This window comes from Euprymna scolopes, chromosome 3 (assembly GCF_053919585.1).
Source record: "Euprymna scolopes isolate OS-2025 chromosome 3, ASM5391958v1, whole genome shotgun sequence".
Lineage (NCBI taxonomy): Eukaryota > Metazoa > Mollusca > Cephalopoda > Sepiida > Sepiolidae > Euprymna > Euprymna scolopes.
The window spans coordinates 38,476,688-38,496,267 of NC_136484.1; the positions used below are offsets into that span (position 1 = coordinate 38,476,688).

The 19,580-nt window shown below is 34.0% G+C and overlaps 1 protein-coding gene across 1 annotated transcript; it reads left to right on the top strand.

Moving 5' to 3' along the window:
* The first annotated feature begins 22 nt into the window (after positions 1-22).
* Positions 23-18,675, top strand: LOC145254574 (uncharacterized). The gene is made up of 4 exons (XM_080113186.1): positions 23-345; positions 10,093-10,380; positions 11,795-11,881; positions 16,568-18,675. Exons 1-4 carry the CDS (start codon positions 231-233, stop codon positions 16,873-16,875), a joined length of 798 nt encoding a protein of 265 aa, XP_079969312.1. The 5' UTR covers positions 23-230; the 3' UTR covers positions 16,876-18,675.
* The last annotated feature ends 905 nt before the right edge of the window (positions 18,676-19,580 follow it).

The window sequence follows — 19,580 nt, forward strand, 5'->3', positions numbered from 1 at the left end:
ATTCAACCAATCCCCGATCGTTGACAACAAACAATTCCGGGATATTGTTATCTACAATGCACACTAGTTCTTGAGATAATAAGAGGATTCACGGATTTCCACGGACATTGCTAACACTATAAATTGGATCACAAACTGATCTCAGGCACCAGTTCGTGTCCAAGACTGAGACACGCTGACAACATTTTAGAAGAGCCCACTTCTTCCAAAAGACAATCACTCCAGTCGCCATGATGAAGTTTCTAGTTGCAATTGCGATGGTTGCCCTAATTGGGCGTAGCTTAACATCGGCAGCTGCAGTAGACTTTAGTGACGATAATAATGTTGGACCAGGAGAAATGGAAGGTAAGTACTAATAATTGCATTTGTTTCTGTTACTTTGTGTGTATTTTATTAAGATTATAGTTTCCCTACACAGCATTTTTATTTATAACTAGCACGCCAACGAACGTTGCGCTGACGTAAAATACGCTTAAATATAAGAATTTAATCCATATAAATTTAATATGCATTATTTTACAGTGAATTCTCTATTGATTATTATATTGTATACAAGATATATTAATCAGTTAAAAAGGAAATATGAATTGCGTGACATCTGGCCGTTTTCGCTACAATCTAGACTAACGACACATTTTTCGGATTAATATAAAGCAATTTGTTGCACAGGTCTTACTATCCCATATATCAAGTTTTAAGTTTGTACAAAAATAATTGACAGAGTAGGTTGGTAGAGATCATTCCGCAGACAGACAAATTCAATATTTATCTATATATATAAAAGGAAAAATGTGTGTTCGTACGTCTCGCAAAATCTTCCGACAGATGCGACGGATCCTCACGATATCTGTATCCCTTAAAAGGTCGACCGTTCGAATGACAAATATCGAAATATTGGCCCAAAATATTAATTCCTTCACTCTAAATAGAGGTGTGAATTTTATTTTCAAAGTACTCTAAAAATAGGTGCAACTAGTATAAGTGAAATTATGAGAATATCAGAAAACGTCTTCGCAGATTAATTTACGTTTCGACGATGTAAATAATGGTTTGCAAACAATTAAAATAATTTCACAACTATACACTGACAAGAAACGTGGATAAGTGTGAAAGTGCGTATCTAAAATATGTGTGCAAATAGTAATTTATACTAAAATACCGCTGCTTCTTATTGAGCACTGTCAGGAATAGACTTTAGTTTGATATGATTAACACATGAACAAAAAATTAAAAGAAAAATGCACACACTTGAGCAACAAGGATTATTCCTATTTGTTTCTCTTACGATTCGTATTTTTAAATTTGGCTAGCAAACGTTCGAACGTTCTGTTCGAGCGTAAATAGAAAATCGCCATACTTGCGAACGTATTCAACTCCAAAGTAGAAAAAAAGAATCACTAAAAAGTAATTATGTATTATCTCTTCTTTTCAAGGAGACATACATACACGCACGCACTACCCCCCTATATATATATATATATATATATATATATATATATATATATATATATATATATATATATATATATACAGGGTGACCCAAAAAAACAAAAGTTTAATGGAGGCCATCTAGAACATATGCTGGAGAACGGAAAAAAAGGGCAAAGACCCTAGTGCTTTGATGTGATGTTTTGAATATAATAAACTAATTATGACCAAAGTTTCATTTCATTCGGACAAAACACTAAGAAACGGGGCCTAATCATAGTTGGGGTCCGTTTTATTAGTCCCCCTGTATATATATATATATATATATATATATATATATATATATATATATATATATATGCAGATTAAATTAAATACTGAATTGGGGTAGGATTGCAGATTGTATAATACTCTAAACTAAATACATATTAGTAACATTTTTCATAAGACGATCCGAAGCGAATAAAGAAAATTCCGTATGCAAGATAGAGCAAGAATATAAATAGAAATTCTGAATTTAATTATGTAGAATTACAACCAAATTTATTAATCGACAAAGGCGTACAAATAAAAGAAAATATTTGCACTTCTTTGTCAAACAATAAATTTGGTTGTATTTCTATATGATTTATTTAAAATTTACATTCACACACACACACACACACACACACGCACGCACGCACACACACACACACACACACATATATATATATATATATATATATATACTTAATTTACTCACATAAAATTAATATACGAAAGTATAGATTTATGCGTAAACTTAAAGTATTTATTTCAAAAGTGCTCAATACGTAGGTAGAGCTAGTTAGTAATTTATAAAATATATATGGAGATTAAGCTACACTGAATATTCCGCGTTTCATCCACTCTAGGACCCCTCAGGCTTAGACGCATAAGCCTGAGGAGTCCTAGAGTGACTGAAGCGCGGAATATTCTGTGTAGCTTAATCGCCATATATATTTTATAAATTATATATATGCAAGTATATATATGCAAGTTATTAATTTCTAACGCAATTTATTTCATTTTTGATTTGGACCATTTCCAATCTTTGTATTAATTTTCTTGCTTCAGGCATGAATCGGTTAATACAGCTGATACAGTCACTGTTGACCCGACTGCTTTCGGGTCCGTCTGAATCCATTGTCAGGATTAATCAATAACGAACTAAAGTGAGCTCATTTGCATGAAGCAAGAACACTAATAATAGTTAAGAAGAAGATAAGATAAGGAGCAAAATTCAAATATCAGGAATTTTCTGAGTTATTTCATGAAATATGCCTAAAGGAATGGAATACGTATGTGTGTGTTTACGATATATAGAAAAAGTATAAATGAGAGTGTTGGATAAAGAGGTTAATTGCATATTCAATGAGCAGATTGATCAGGCAGATACGGATTGTTAAAGATTAAAAACAGGTGATAAATTTAAATAGAGTATGAAGTCATTGTTTGGATCTTTAATGCATCTCTCGGTTGAAAGGTAGGGGGTAGAGAGTAAACGTATGGTGGGATGCCCTATTTCAGCAAAATTAAAATTTAACAATGAAAAATTGTTCTACAAGGTCGTGACCAATCGTAACCCACTAATACGACTAACCCAGGAAAGACTAATAATGAAGAACTGCCTTATTTCTATACAAGCCAAGTTCTTTTATCCACCTCAAATCTTGCCTTGTTACGTGGGCTTACCACGTTCTTCGTGTCTTCAAATCAGGTACACTTCCTGCGTTTTCTTTGTGAAATAAAAATAAAATAAAATGAAGTAGATAATATAGTAAATAAAGCCAGTGAAGAATATATCCGAGGGCAGGTAAAAAATAAAACTATACAAACATAATACGGGGTGAGTCACGGGAAACGAATGTTTTTGAATAAAAACAAAACGCCGCAAATATAATAAGTTTTACCATTTTTCACGTATGTGTCATAAACAAACACGGTTTTCACGACTCTACACTAGGATGAGAGCAAAGATCTGAAATGAAAAACAATTCAAAATCAATAAAAAACTAAAACAAAACTTAATGTAAAAAGATAAACAAATAATAACAAACTAATCGGCATCTTAAGCAGGTTTAAAGATTACCTTTCTCTCTTCTTATTCCTTACTCAAGGAGAGTAAGGAGCGTTCTAAAGAAGAGCAAGGAGAGCAAGGAGCGTTCTAAAAACATACGTTTCCCGTGCCTGGCTTTGTATAACATATAGGTAAAAAGATGAGATATAAAACTAAACTGAAAAGCATTAAGACAAAATAAAATACAGTTTAATAAAATGGAGAAAAATAATATGTATCTGCCTATATATGTTTTATGAGTTAATTAGATTAAAGAGCATTAACTATATATGGGTAATTACTTCAGGTGGGAGGACAACGGATGACTGCAGTTATGTGATTCAGGTTTGTAGTGTGGATATTGGGGTGGGAATGCATAGTAGGTGGTACATATTGCTGGAAATATCAATTTAGTTCAAAGATCTGGAAAGTAAGTGGAATGAGTGGATACAGTAGAACAGAAGTTATTTCTGAAACCAGCAAGAATCATGTGTTTATGAGGGTTTGAAGAAGTGGTCTACGCAACTATTTTAAGCTAAGTGAAAATTATGGGATATCAGGCAAGAGTAAATCGAACGCATATGTTATAATAAATGAAGAAGAGGCAACAGTGATTAGTTCTTTACTGTTTTTTCTTGTGGTGAGTTTGTCTGCGGAGTTACTATGGTTTCTATATTTAAATTTTTATTGTGTCTACAGTTGGTTATGATTTCACTTTTTACTATTATTAAGTTGAGATATACGAATACTGCGATTAAATATGTGGCCTGTTCGTTGCAAAAGAGGAAATATTTAGACCCCGTGGTGTAAGATCAGGATTTTAAAAAGATTTTTCTTTTAAAGAGTACTTAATATAACTGGCACTTAGGTTTTTGTAACGTTTTTAAAGGGATTTTTTTCTTTAGAATTATTATGTGACATAGAAGAGGCGTGGTTTGCACAATCTATTAAAGTGTCGAGGTTATATTTTTGGTATATTTAAGTTCCTGTTCAACTTACACATCTTGATGCGGCTGATCTAAAATAAGATTTCTATAATTCTTGGTCAAATAATGGTGAGTAGACAATGCATTGTGGATGCGTTATCGGCAGCTCCCGTTACCCTCGCTTCTCTTTATTTGTCCCTCGGTCATCATTCTTTAATGAATGATTTTTCTGACGAAGGTAGAAGAAAAAGCTGTATTTTAAGTTGGCGGTTTTTTGCGTGAACAGTTGCCAGAGATGTCGGAAATTTTATGTTTCTATATCTATCCTTGTGGGCATGTCACTAATAAGGGTGCTAGAGGTAAACGTTTTATCTGGGCTGAAGTTATCCGCCTGATATTCAGGGATCCGAACCTTGGATTAACCACAAAGAAGGCTGTCCAATCAGCAGGTACAAAGTACTGGGTCTGCTGTACTGCCATTTGGTGAATGGATTCTGGACCATGCAGTAGCTTCTGATGGGGCTTCTCGATGCCATATTAGTGGGTAATTGTTACGGCTTTACCTTATCATGTGCTACAAAAAATACATTTCTTTGTTCTTTTTGTCTCTTACTTTCCCTTTCTGCCCTGCTGTAAGCAAGTATATCGACCTCTTCCACAAACTCCAAAACTCCAACAGGAAAAGTTTCTAGAAAGAAATACACGATTAAATCCAGCTCTCCAACTTCCAACGTAGACCCTCACTACTCCAACATCATGAGTCTACGTTCAATTCTTCCAGAGGTTGAAATCTAATTACAGGAGACTAAACCAGACATATTATTTCTAAGCGAAACTGGCATTGGAGATACTATTTCCCTAGATGAGTTCGTAATTAAAGGATACTCTAACTTCACTTCCAAATCTGATCCCCAAACATGGAATATGTACCTACATTAAAGATGGCTTTCCAAGTGGTAGGTACATCTCCAGAGAAGATTCTTACTTATCCGATATATGCTTCCGGGTTACACTTGCTCACACTACTGCGTTTATATTTGCCCTCTATCGCCCCCACAATAGCTGATTTACTATATTTAAAAGAACATCTGAAAAAATTGACCACGTCCTGTCTGCTTATCCTTCAGCTAACATTCACTTATGTGGAGACTTTAATATTCACAATGTGGAATTGATAACCACTCAAACAAGACTATGTTTAGGGAAGGTTCTGTCATGATTTCTCCATTGCTTATAACCTCACTCAGATTGTTAACAGACCCACCCGTGAGCCCGACACTGACGGCTAATATGCAAGTCTCCTCGACTTTTTTCCCACAACTTGCCATGAACTATGTTCAGTTTCTGTTTTGTCTCCACTTGGATCTCCCAACCATTTTGTTGTATCAGCAAAGATAAAAATGAAATGTAAGAGTCCTCAGACGTACTTTCCCATCGTACAGTATATCGATACTCTATGGCTGACTGGTATAGATTCTGTACATTTATATACGCTATACCTCTGCGTTCAATGTTTAAAAAGGATGTGTATCAGACCTGACGGAATGGTTAATTGTAGGTATAGACCGTTTCATACCCCCGAAAAAGTTCCAGCAAAAGTTTAACAGCCAGTTGTAGTTCTCTCCAGAATGTGCTGCTGCCATTGCGCATAGAAATCACTCTTTTCTATTGCTTCCAACGTAATAGATGTACTGAGACTAAAGCCCCTTTCAGGACTGCCAGCAACCACTGAAATAAAGTAATAAAGAACACGAGAGAGTTATATGATCAGTCCGTCAAGTCATAAAGTAGCTGCAACTTTGTTCCCACCAGTTTTGTCAAATAGCAAACAGAATCCTGAACAGACGCGTGTGCTCTATCTCACCTATAATCAATGGACCTGAGATCATCTCAACATCATCAGACAAAGGCAAACTCTTTGCCAAGAACTTTGCAGCTTATTCTACCCTTTGTAGATGAGACCACTCACCTAAATATTTCCCCCTGTATCACACACTGTGACAAATAAATATATGTACTTGATGTTGCCAAGCTAATCAAAAACCTTGATTCCAGTAAAGCAATTTGCCCTGACGGCATTCCAATTAGTGCTCATAAAACTTCAACTAAAATTAGCCCCCTTACTTACAAAGCTGTTTAAGCGTTGCCTTAAAGAGAATTGCCTCACATCGCCCTGGTAAATCTTATCAGTATACCCTGTATTTAAGAATTGGGCGATCAGTCATCTCCCTCACAGCACATGCCAATAAGTCCCGTATGTGTCATGAGTAAGTTGCTGAAATCTGTGTTAAATAGAGAAGTAGTAAACCATCTCAGCAAAAATAACCTTTTTAGTTACATGCAATATGGTTTCCGTTCTGCTAGATCTACAGCAGATGTTACACCAGTTATATCTCATAGGATTAGCAAGTCTCTCGACGGATGCTTCCTTTCTACGGCAATTGCTCTTGACATATTAACGGCTTTTGATAGGGTGTGACATAAATGTTTACTTTATCTCCATCTACGGTAAAGCTGGAAATGTCTTCTCATTAATTAAATCATTTCTCTCTGATATGCTCATAAGAGTAGTGGTTGATGGACAGTAATCGGAGGCTTATAGTATTAATGCTGGAGTCCCTTAGGGGTCGATTCTAGGCCCAACTCTCTTCCTGATGTACATTAATGATTTTCCAAATCATATCTTTACATTATTGGTAGACGTTTATGCTGATGACACTACTATCTATGGTAGCACATCTAAGACCATAAACGACCAAGTTCTCACTGGTTCTCTCTCCTTTGATCTGGAGCACGTGGTAGAATGGGAGAAAGGTGTGTGGTTACTGAGCTTCTATCTTTACATCATCATCGCTCTGGTCCCATCTGGCATCAATTGAAATGAATGGCTCTCGTCTTGGGGAGGCTTCATGTTTTGACAAGCTTCTGGGTTTTACCTTTACTTCTGATCTGAAATAGAACACATACATCAAATCAGTTGCCAAGGTCACTGGAAAAATGGTGGGATCTTTCTATCGATAGATATTTCATTGCTGATGCAACTCTCTATCTATATAAGAGCCAGGTACGTCCAAGGATGAAGTACTGTTACCACATCTGGGCTTATCCTGCCTTGATAGAGTTCGAAATAGATGCGCTTTTCTCTTCCCTTCAACATCTTTCCCACAGAAGCAATATTGTGAGTCTGTCTCTGCTTAATCGTTATTTTCATGGCAAGTGCTCGTCTGAGCTCAAATCTATGGACACCTTCGCCAAGCATTCACGAAAAACACACTTCTAGCTGAAACCACTATCAATAATTTCCCCCACTTTATCTGTTCCTAAACCTTAATGTAAATTCCATGAACAAAGTTTATTTCTTAGAACTGCACGCCTGTGGAACTGTCTTCCGTTTGCCTGCTTTGCAGCTGACAACAATATGGTTGTTATCAAGTGAAACGTAAATAACTTCTTGATGAGCCGTTCCACTTAAGTTAACAAATTTATCGACTTTCCATTACCAACGATTACTATATTGTGAACTTGACTACTGTACACTTTTTAACCCTTATCCTAGAGTGGACTTTCGGCCTTGATAAGTACTGATTCTCATATAAAAAAAATAAGAATAGTCTGTGACAAGGATGGAGTTGTGGCTGGAGCATTGTCCTGGTAGAAATGCCACTGATCCGATATGAAGAACGCTTGCCTCTTCCGATGGAATCACTTTCTTAACTTCCTTAAAACTTCAACAAAATATTATATATATATATATATTATTGACTGTCTGTCCAGTTAGAACCCAGTTCATGTAGATCATGTCCGTTCTGTTCAAAAAGAACTTATCATAAGTTTCTGGGTTGATTTGCTCTGCCTGATTTTTTTGGATTTCGGAGATCCAACATTATTTCACTAGAGATTCTGTTTCTTATTCTATGACTCAAAGCAGTAGATCCAGAATCAAGAACTGCGGGATCTGATTTATCAACTTAACTATCTAAGGCGGTTATGACAACGTCTTTCCTTCTGATTTCTCTGAGCACTGTTGGACCAAACTTCGCGCAAATCTACAGTATCTTCGGTCTCTCGTTAATAATTGTCAGTACATTTCTGAAACTGACATCGAACTGTATTATTAACTTTGTAGATACACAACGACCCTTATCCATGAAATTCTTTATTTGGCAAATTAACTCATGTGTTTTGACTTCCTTACTCCTCCCACAACTTTCATCATCCCTTACAGACTCTCTGCCTTATTTCCATCTCCTGTGATACTCAAAAACTGATGATCGATTAATGCCCGATAATCCAAAAGCAGTATGATGTATTCCACGCGTTTCTGTGGAACTTTTCCAAGTTTAAAACAGAATCTTATTGCATATCGTTCTTCTAAAATGTTCTCAAATCCATATTGTATTTTCGAAATTAACTAGCTTTGGCTATCGAGCTTTAGTAGAGTGTATTCCAATTCCTGTTGTAGATTTTCATATGACCCTGAAACTACAAAACTTGGTTAGTAAGCTCATAAGACGTATAGCAATATACTGAATTTTGAAGAGTCTGCGACAATTTTAAAAGTTTATACAAAGAAAAACTTATTGAATGAATTTTGTATACACACACACATACATGTATATATATATATATATATATATATATATATATATATATATATACTAGACTACCCGTGGCCAGTTGGGTCAGTATTATATATTAGCTTTGAATTAATGTATGAGCGTGACACTTGTGACGTAAGGAAAATGTTTTTGTGACATAACAGAAGCATTTCTATGAAAGTATATTAAAATGAAAAAGTATATAGATAGATTTCTATGAGTCGTTCTGTTTATAATTGTTTATATTTGAATAAAAAACATGCAGCCATTGAATTATAACTGGGTTGCCATACCTATAGGTAAATGTGCACTGAACAGATACCATAATACTTAAAGTTAAATTCAAATATTGATATATTTAAACGCGAAAAAAAAAACAATTTGGACGCTGAAAACGTACCCAGTAAAACAATAAGTTTTATTTTCGCGTCGATTCTTTGCTTATGTACGCATGCGCAATCGGAAGTAGTAACCCGGATGTTGAGTTAAAACACTCGTAACAAGGTAATTTGAGTGTTATAATAATAATATATATATATATATATATAGATATATAGATATATAGATATATAAAGTGTTGAGTGTTAAGACGATTAATAGGCTTCAGAATAAGAGTAACCGGATCCTTTTAGAATACATGCATTGGTGTTTGAATTAAAACATTGATGTGCCTATTTTTTGATGCCAAAACGATTCTCATACTTATTGTATTTTTCGGCTTGAAACTTTATTTGTAATTGTTGATATTAATTCTCAAAATTTATAGGTTTTAATCTACCAGCAACACAAAAATCCATAGCTCACCCGTTATAATTGTTAATTTAACAAAAATTCATACACATATAGGTATTTATTTTAATTACGCCCCTCCCCCTAAAAATAAATGTTTATAGATTTTAAAAGAATCGGAAGCGCTATTGTATCGCTATTAAGAATTTTAAACTGAATTGGAAATCGTATTGTATTCGGGAAAAATATTGAAATCTATCTCTTTCACTGTGTGTCTCTCTCTATATACATATATGTCCATATATACATACATATTTAATTTGTATGATTTCAGGTTTTAAAGCCAATCTACAAAGTATGCTTCAACAAGTTTCTGAACAGATCAAAGAAGATTCTGACTTCAAGGATGAATCCGATGTAGAACGTTTTCTTCAAGAAATTGATGCAGAGCAGAATTCCGTTTTGACTGAAGAGGAAGAAGAAGAACTTGCAAATGATGGCCTTTCCGACGCTGAAGATGACAAATCGGGCGAAAATGTTGAAAGTGGTATCAGATGTCGTTGGAGGGGACGAACTGGCAGGTGCTGCCAAAGAGTTAGAATTATTCGATACAGAATATCCAGTAAGTATTCACTTTTATCTCAAACTAGCATTTCAGCCCGGCGTTGCCCGGGTGTTTGGATGTGTATGTTGAGCAAAAAAACAAAAAAAAAGGGTAGTAGGAAGGCAGGCTCGAACTCGTGCCGCAAAGGAGAAAAAGAACGGGGAAAAACCTAACGTTTATGCTGTTACGACCACAGCCAAACCGGAAGTGACATTTTTTTTAAATTAAGGCTAGACAACCTAAATGAGGGGATGACTTTTAAAAACATCGGCAAAAAAGCGACCCCCCTGTAGAAAAGTACCCAGTTTAACGTGAAGATATTTATGTTTTAGCCAATTTTTCGATATTTGTCAGCTGAAAGGTCGCACTTCAAAACGATACTGATCTTGAGAAAATCCGGCCTCTCTGTAGAAAGTGTGGGCAGACATGTAAACATACATACATACATACAATTATATATTGGTAACTAAAAATTTTCGACCAAACCGATTAAAAAGCTTGCCCTATCTCTGAATATCCTTTATGTAAAATTTCAAATGCTTAGACCAGAAAGTGTCTGAGTAATTTGGTAGAGACAGCAGATGTAAATTTTTTTTTAAACTTTGACCCATATTATGACCCCTTAACATTTATTGTTTTTGGGTTCAAATCAAGTTATTAAGTTAGATGCATGTCCAAGGAACCTATATATAAAATTTCAAGCGTTTAGCTCCCAAATTATCGGAGGAGTTTGGTAGAGTTCTCAAAGATCAAATCGTTGAACTTTGACCCCTTAAAAGCCAACTGTCTTGCCGAAAACCGATCACATAGATTTTCCCAAATCTCAGTACCCTGTATATCAAATTTCGAGTCTGTAGACTAAAAATTGATAGAGTTATTGCGTATGGAAATGTACACAGACAGACACTTTCACCTTTATATATATAGATAGATAGATTTATAACTTGATCAATATTCGACCCAACCCGGGAATTATGTCTTATCGGAATATAACGGTTTTGAACTCCGCATATCTTCTACTCACTAATATCAATTTGTAATGTATTTGTAATAATATCAATATGTAATTTGAATTTTCACAGGTCCAGCTAGTTGTTGTTATTGTTATTATTATTATTATTATTATTATTATTATTATTATTATTATTAATTATAATAATAATAATAATAATAATAATAATAATAATAATAATTTATTTTATTTTATTTACTTTACTTTACGCTTTAGCAGCAGCCTTCCCCATGTCTTCAATTATGTGTTACAATCAATTTTACCTGTGAATATTTGGTTAATGAGTTTAGATGACGAGGTATCAGATATATTATTAATAGATGTGAACTGCTTATTACATAGAACCTGTTTTGATATAGCATAACCTCGATTCTGTATGAAGTAAAAATAATAGTTATATTTTCACGATTGTTTTTTCAGTTTGTCTTGCTGCCCAAATTTTGCCACCGGCACATATGAGAATTGCACTTTTAATAAACGGAAGGGCTATTTGGGGTCATACTGTCGGTAAGTACAAACGTCCAGTAAAAAAATATAAAGTTAATGTACGATTTCCTAACGTGAATAGGTCCTGGATATGACCTTAAACTATATCCGACGGTGAGGCCCCAGCTTGCGGGCTTTGGGGAGTGTGCAGCCACCCTTTAATTGTCATTGGTCCCAGGTCCACTCTGATCCTGAGTAGTAGTATCTGCTAGGGCCATAACTATAGGTTAAATAGATACCAACTTGGAAAAAAACAAATATATTCTATTAAAAACTTTTAAAATCACTGGTTTCGGCATGAAAATATGGCGTAAAACAAAAACAACCAACCAAAAAACAACCTTACTTAAAACATTTTTTTAATTATTATTCTCCTCGGCAATATTTTGCAGTATAGATCTGCTGGATTTTTTTAAGGTGACAAGATGATATATTATGTAACATTTTATAAACAACCCAAGTCGGATATTTTGCAAACGAAAAGAACAAGATGTGACCTTGTGGACAAAATGACACAGAATACAGGAGAACATAAGCGGAAGATCATAAAATAAAACAGTAGAGTATGACCGAGTTCATAAAAAACAATGAAAAAAAAAAAAGATTCTTTCACCCCCCCCCCTCGACGATGTGTATCATTCGGAAGAATTTATATTTAAAATGAAAAATAAAACAAATGAAGCCATTTTGCAAACGATTAAAATTAACTTTTTCTTCCTGGAGTTTCATGTTTGAAACGGCCAGTATTTAGATCAAATGGACCACCCTGGAGTTAATTCTAATATGTTTTTATGTTAAAAGAATGTGTAATGTGCTTTCTAAATATGTCAAACTTAATCACAAATTTTAGAATCGTCTTAAATTGCGAATAAATGAAAAGAGGTGACATAACGACGTAGCAAAACATTTTTTTTAAAAAAACATAGAAGTTATAAATACGGCTATGACAACAGCATATTATTTTCATAGTTTGGACTCTCGAGTATATATCCAACAGTTAAGCACAGTTAATCAATCGAGAACCACATCACTCTATATAAAAGCATATAAGATATAAACGGTTACACACTCGAGAGTCAAAACAATGAAAAGAGTATGCCGGTGTCATACTCCTAGCTATGAATCTAAAATTTAATTCTGAATAAGTTGAGTTCGCATTTAAATCTACACAGATATGTTGAATTTAAATGCACTTCTAACGATCGGATTTAACGTGCAACTTTGTAACGTAAGTATTTCGTCGCAAATGGACAAACAGATAAAACAGGAATAGAAATAAATATCCGGGTCGCATTTTTACACCATTTTAACAAACCGTTTTTATTACCGTTCCTTTCAGCACCGCTTAAAAAAGAATCTTGCTCTCACATGTTCATTTTACCCTGTTTAAGGTTCTACTTCCCCCGACCGCAATTCGGCTGCAGCTAGCCATTTCTCGCCTTCGAATTTACACGCCCATTCTCGGCTTCAACGCTTTTTTTTTTTTTTTTTTTTTTTTTGCTTCATGCGCATGTTGCATTTTTTCACCTTTTTCCCCTTCTTCTCGTGCACACTTCCTAATTTACGTATGTGGTTTTTGACTGCTGCTGCTGCTAATCTCTTCGTAGGCTGGCCATCTTTCGCTGCTGCTGATGCTTTCCAAGCGCACACACGCACTATGTTCTAAGTCTAGTGAATTGTAACGATAATTCCCTTTTAATTATTTATAGTTGTGACATAGCCATCATTCATATCCTATCAATCAGATACTTTTATTGTTGGCATTGGTTTCCCCGATATTACTCAAGTAAAATTGTTTCTAGAAAAACATTTGCTAGCTAGAGGGGGATCACATGAAGGTTGCCAGCGTCCTTAGCAAAAGTTATTTTGTGATATCAACCGGATCCGGACACCTACATCTGGGTCGTACATTACTTGACCGCAGTCACTTATTATTATTACTTAATGTACACCTTCAAGCAGAACGTATTAGGTTGGTGCAAAAATGATGTCGTTTTTATATGAAAGTTGAACGTAAAAAAACCGACATTATTTTTGCACCAACCTAATTATTATGCCCCGTTTATATTCGCATTAATCCTCATATAAAATTGTGGAATGATGACATTCATTTCATTTTTATTATTATAATTAAAAAAGCAGATTTCTTAATGCATTACGGTTTATTAAATTCTAAACGCCACTTAATGTTTAGGTTTAAAAAATTATCAATAAAAATAAGGTTTAAAATGGACTTCTTTTTTTTTTAAGATAGCAGATCAACAAGTATTGATTTGCATTGGACACGAATTCTAATCATGCTGAAGTCAGCTGAGAAATTTTTCCAGCGGCATTGTCTTCCACAGACATGTACTTCTCGGAAGAAAACTGCCCATGCACGTTTTAAGAATACAAAGAGAAAAATGGGCATTTTTCATAGTTGTTGTAGGTAAACGAGGTTTAGCTGTGGCTGTCTGGCGAGAGAAAACCATAAATTTAAGTTTAGTCGAGCATTTACTATGTAACTAATCATATAGCGATATCTCCCTGTGAGAAAGAGGCAATGATAACGAGAATACAGTATCGCCCAAGAGAGTCGATTTTGTATTCTGTCAAAGCAGTAAAGAATGCTCTAAGCGCCAACTCCCAAAATGTGGAAACAGTGCTTCATCTTAAGACGTATTATAGACGCATATACACGCAGAGGATTGCAGTTATCAGATAAGTTTTGAACAATATCCGATCATTTTTCCAGCTGTATTAGCAACGAATTTGATGTAAGTGATCTTTTTAAATCTGAAGCTCGATTTTATAAGCTTGGTTAATGCTGTACATCACGTAATAATGGGAGGTGACGTCAGTCAAGTCATTAACGACCCAGACGTGGGTGTTCGAATCCGGTTAGTCCCACAAAATAACTTGTATTTATAATGCTGGCAACCTTCATGTGATCCCTGCAAGTACTAAATGTCTTTCTTGAAACAATTTTACTTGAGAAATGTTGGGGAAACCAATGCCAACATTAAAATTATCTGATTCATACGATATAAATGAATGACTATGTAAAAAATTATAAATATTAAGAAGGGAATTAAAACGCAGGAGACGTAATGCACGGAGAGAGTTATTTAAGGCGGACAACGAGTTTTTGGTTAAAGATGGTAAAGTTTTAGGTATATTAAAAGTAATCAGCCACGTGTTTCTCTATTGAACTACGTGTCCCAGTTTTGTAAGAGATGAATAATTGAAACAGGCTTGACCATTAATGCTCTTCAAAATCTTGCAATACATAGATGTGTCCTCTGCATGTCTGTCGACGAATGATCCTATAATTTTGTTTGGAAGATCATTGATAAGATCAGGAGGGGATTTGTGCGTAGAGTACCTCCTTGTGGTCTGCCGACGTTGATACAATATGTTTCAGTTTCTTCCGAGCTGCAACTACTTTTATGACAACAACTCTTCAATGGGTAGCTAAAAGATTGAAAACTGATTCAAGGGTGCCAGAAGAAACGAAATAAGGATATTCTGACAGCAAACGTGAAAAAGTGTTGCATTAACACACAACATGAGCGACCCAGGCCAAAGACAGGCAAACCAGGAGACAGTTTAAAGCCAGAATCGGCCTTGTCAACCACCTGCGAACACGCTAAGAACACGATTACTATCACCACTGCTGAGGGGTTGCTAAGAGGAAACGTTAATAAAAATAAATAATGATCATCATGATGACCTAAACAAAAAATACCCGTCGTTGACTATTTGTTAAGTCTCAACGTATCAAGCCCTAATGGGGCCATTTGATTTAAAGTAATGGGCGATATTTCTTCAAATCCATTTTAGGCGACATTGTTGTCACTTAATATACAGGTACGTTTATTTTATATTATCGTTTTTTATCTGTGGAAAATTCGGAACGGATTTGACGAAACACGGAGAAGCATATTACGAAGAGAAAATGATTGTAAACTAAACCCTTTGTTTCATAGACCTGAGCGTGACTGAATAACCGGCGTACAATTCATTCGACCTAAAAGTCACTCATTTTACTGACAGACAGAGACTCTCCAAATAATCAATGACCAAATCGTAGATACTCAGGCAGAAGATAACTCTTTCCACGTATGTTTTTTTTTCCTCGTGATTCAAGGGTGGCTTGCGTTTGCTTTTTATAATAATTTAAAAATATCGTTATGTATGAAATTGTTTTAAAAAACATTTTTGCAAATAGCATTGTGTGTCATGGATTTGGCCTTTTAAGGTGATAATGTAGTAAATCTAATTTGATTTCAAAATTATCTACCTAACAAAGTTGTAAACATTCCACGGGTTTTATGCAACTATATTTTCATGTGTAACTTGCCATTTGCTTTATCGTTTCGCGTGAAAATTTCTAATGCTTTCAAACGGGTGCTACACAAAAAGCAGTTTTTTTTTTTACTCGCTAACATTTATGTGTTGGAACGGATTTATATGCATTTGTATATAACTATATACGCATCGATTCGTATAATATAATGAGGGACCGATAGAGTTCAATTTGATGTGTAGGGTATAAATAAGTTGTTGGCTTAAGGACAATTTATTTTTATTACTGTAAAAAATGTCTGACTATTTTTATAAACTTGATTTATTTGTTGGAAAAAATATAACATTTCGACCTGATGTGTTTTTACTAAAAAGAATGAATAAAAAATGAATAAACACAAACTCCGCTTTATTTTTCAGGAACCCGCCGCAGGTACACTATCTGTAAAAGGTATAGTGCTGTTCATTTATGCCTCAGAATCTACAACATATACATTTCTCCTCATTCAGCCCGGGCATGTCTCCAAGTCGCTGCAAGGTTCCATTTTATCCGTATCAGAAAACGCCTTGGCTGCTTCTCCAGACATTATGCCGCCGATGAGATCGCGATAACCAAGGAGGAAACACCACGCCAGTTATTAGAAAAGGAGGAAGAAAATAACAATCTTCTTTTCGTTCAGAACAAGAATAAGAAGCCTATTAGTGATGTCTTTACATTCCATCAATAAATGGTGGTCATCTCCGATTCGAACATTAGTCCTCGATCATTACGACTTATTCTGGCCTTCGTGTTTCGAAAACCCTGATAATCGCATTTTTATAAATACAAAAGTACAACAGAAGAAAAATTGTCATTGAAAGTAAAAATTATATTTTCTTCAACTCCTTGTATAATATATATATATATATATATATATATATATATATATATATATATATATATATATATATATATATATATATACATACATTATTTCTACTTCCGACATCTCAATACTTTAAAAACATTGTCTACTTTTACAAATGGGTAATCTTTAATAAAACTATACACAGATAAAGACTAGGGTTTATAGTTAAGCAACCTCCATCAAGCGTTTCAATTATACAGTTTATTCTAAATAAAATATGGAATACAAGAAAAAATCATTCCGTCAGTTGTCGCCCATCTTTGTTTATTTTAGCGCAGGTTGCAGGAATTTCTGAATAATGATATTTTTTAATCGTCTAATATGGAATTTGTTGAAATTTGCTCATATTAGCAAAAATGTCAATATATTTAATTAAGTAGACACATTATGGCAGCAATAAATGCTTAAATAATCTTTATTCTAAAACTTTTTTGTGGCTTATATATAAGCTTTAGTCTTCAGAATTTTCTTTCTATCTCACATATGTGTATGCATCCAAATGCTGGATTTAACTAGCCAGAATCGAATTTCAAGCGTTTCGGTTTCTGATCGTATGAGAATCATGTGTAAGGCATATGAATAGACTTATGACGATTTGATTTTCCAGGACACTGCATTAAATTTTTATGATTATCTTAAGTACTATCATTTTCTGATTTACTATATATATATATATATATATATATATATATATATATGTGTGTGTGTGTGTGTGTGTGTGTATATATATATATATATATATATATATATATATATATATATAGTCTTGTATTTTTTATCATTCCTAGTATTTTTTTTCATTCCTTAGAAAACTATTTAGTCAGTAAGTCATTCAATCACCTGCAATTACTGCATCAACTAGCCTTTTTGAATTCAATATAGTACCAGTAATAACTAATTCTTAAGGGATCCTAAGTTGTTTACCATGAAATACTGTTTCGGAAAGGGGAATGTAATAAATTTAATTTAATAAATTTATATATATATATATATATATATATATATATATATATATCTATATATATAGTCAGGTAGATTTGCATATAGGTAAATGTTGTCATTAAATATACGGTTACGTTTTGTTTATTTTATTTTTTTATCTGTGGAAAATGCGGAACGGATTTGGCGAAACACGGAGAAGCATATTACGAAGAAAAAATGATTGTAAACTAAACCCTTTGTTTCATAGACCTGAGCGTGACTGAATAACCGACCTACAATACATTCGACTTTAAAGTCACTCATTTTACTGACGGAGAGAAACTCTCAAAAAATCAATGACCAAATCGATAACGTACATACTCAAACAGAATATAACTCTTTCCACGTATGTTTTTTTTTTCATCGTGATTCAAGGGTGGCTTGCGTTTGCTTTTTTATGATAATTTAAAAATATCGTTATGTATGAAATTGTTTTAAAAAAACATTTTTAGAAATAGCATTGTGTGTCATGGATTTGGCCTTTTCAGGTGATAATGTAGCAAATCTAATTTGATTTCAAAATCATCTACCTAACAAAGTTGTACACATCCCACGGGTTATATGCATCTATATTTTGTATACATTTAAAAACGACGTCCATCAGTGACATGAAAATAAAATATTGAAATTTCATTGAAATTTGTTTTTGTTGATTTACTTTAATTTTCATTATTTTCGTCTTGTGAGACCCAGTTCATAAGAATGTGTAATAATTAGGGCTATTGCAACCGAACATCCGTATCATTTTTTTACATCTCAAGTGTATATCCGACACAGCAAGACACAGTTAATCAATCGAGACCATTTCCCTCTATATAAAAGCATATAAGATATTAACTGATATATATTCGAGAGCGCAAACAATGATAAGAATATGCTGTTGTCATAGATCTAGAAATAATTAATGGGTTTTCATTATTTGATTGAAGAATGAGTGATTCTTTATTTCATTATTTGATTGGAGAATGGCACAAATAAATCCCTGTGCGATAATGTGGAATTCTCTTTATGAATGATTCCATGTGGATTAACAAAACAATCTCTTATTTTAAACAACAATATTACGCATGCTATTATCTTATGCTAATTTATTTAAATTTATAAACAAAATTATTTAGTTTCGGAAAATATATCATTCAAACATAAATGAGATTGGAGCGTGAGGATCATTATCGTAAGAAATATTGCATTCATAATATACATATTGCCTATTCATTTGAGGTCAACAAATTACATATATATATTTACGCATCAAAAATCATCAAAACTTTTTAATAGCATATAGATGTTATATGGCGAATGGGTAAGGTGGACCCATACGTATTAAACAAGACTATGTATTATTGTAGCGTCATACGAGAACGAGAGATGTGTCAGGGTCCCAAAGGCTACTATAGAACGTTATCATGAGATGACACCCTGATGTTACACAAGGTCCGTATAATAGTTTTGTATCGCTTAATGGTGTCTTCTGAGTGATTCCTACTGCTATGCAAATTCGTTGCAGATATAAGAAAAACGAAAAAATAAATCCATTGAAATTC

Coding starts and splice junctions, on each gene's coding strand:
- LOC145254574 (XM_080113186.1), top strand. CDS start 231: ATGATGAAGTTTCTAGTTGCAATTGCGATGGTTGCCCTAATTGGGCGT. Junction 346..10,092: donor TGGACCAGGAGAAATGGAAG/GTAAGTACTAAT, acceptor GTATGATTTCAG/GTTTTAAAGCCAATCTACAA. Junction 10,381..11,794: donor TATTCGATACAGAATATCCA/GTAAGTATTCAC, acceptor TTGTTTTTTCAG/TTTGTCTTGCTGCCCAAATT.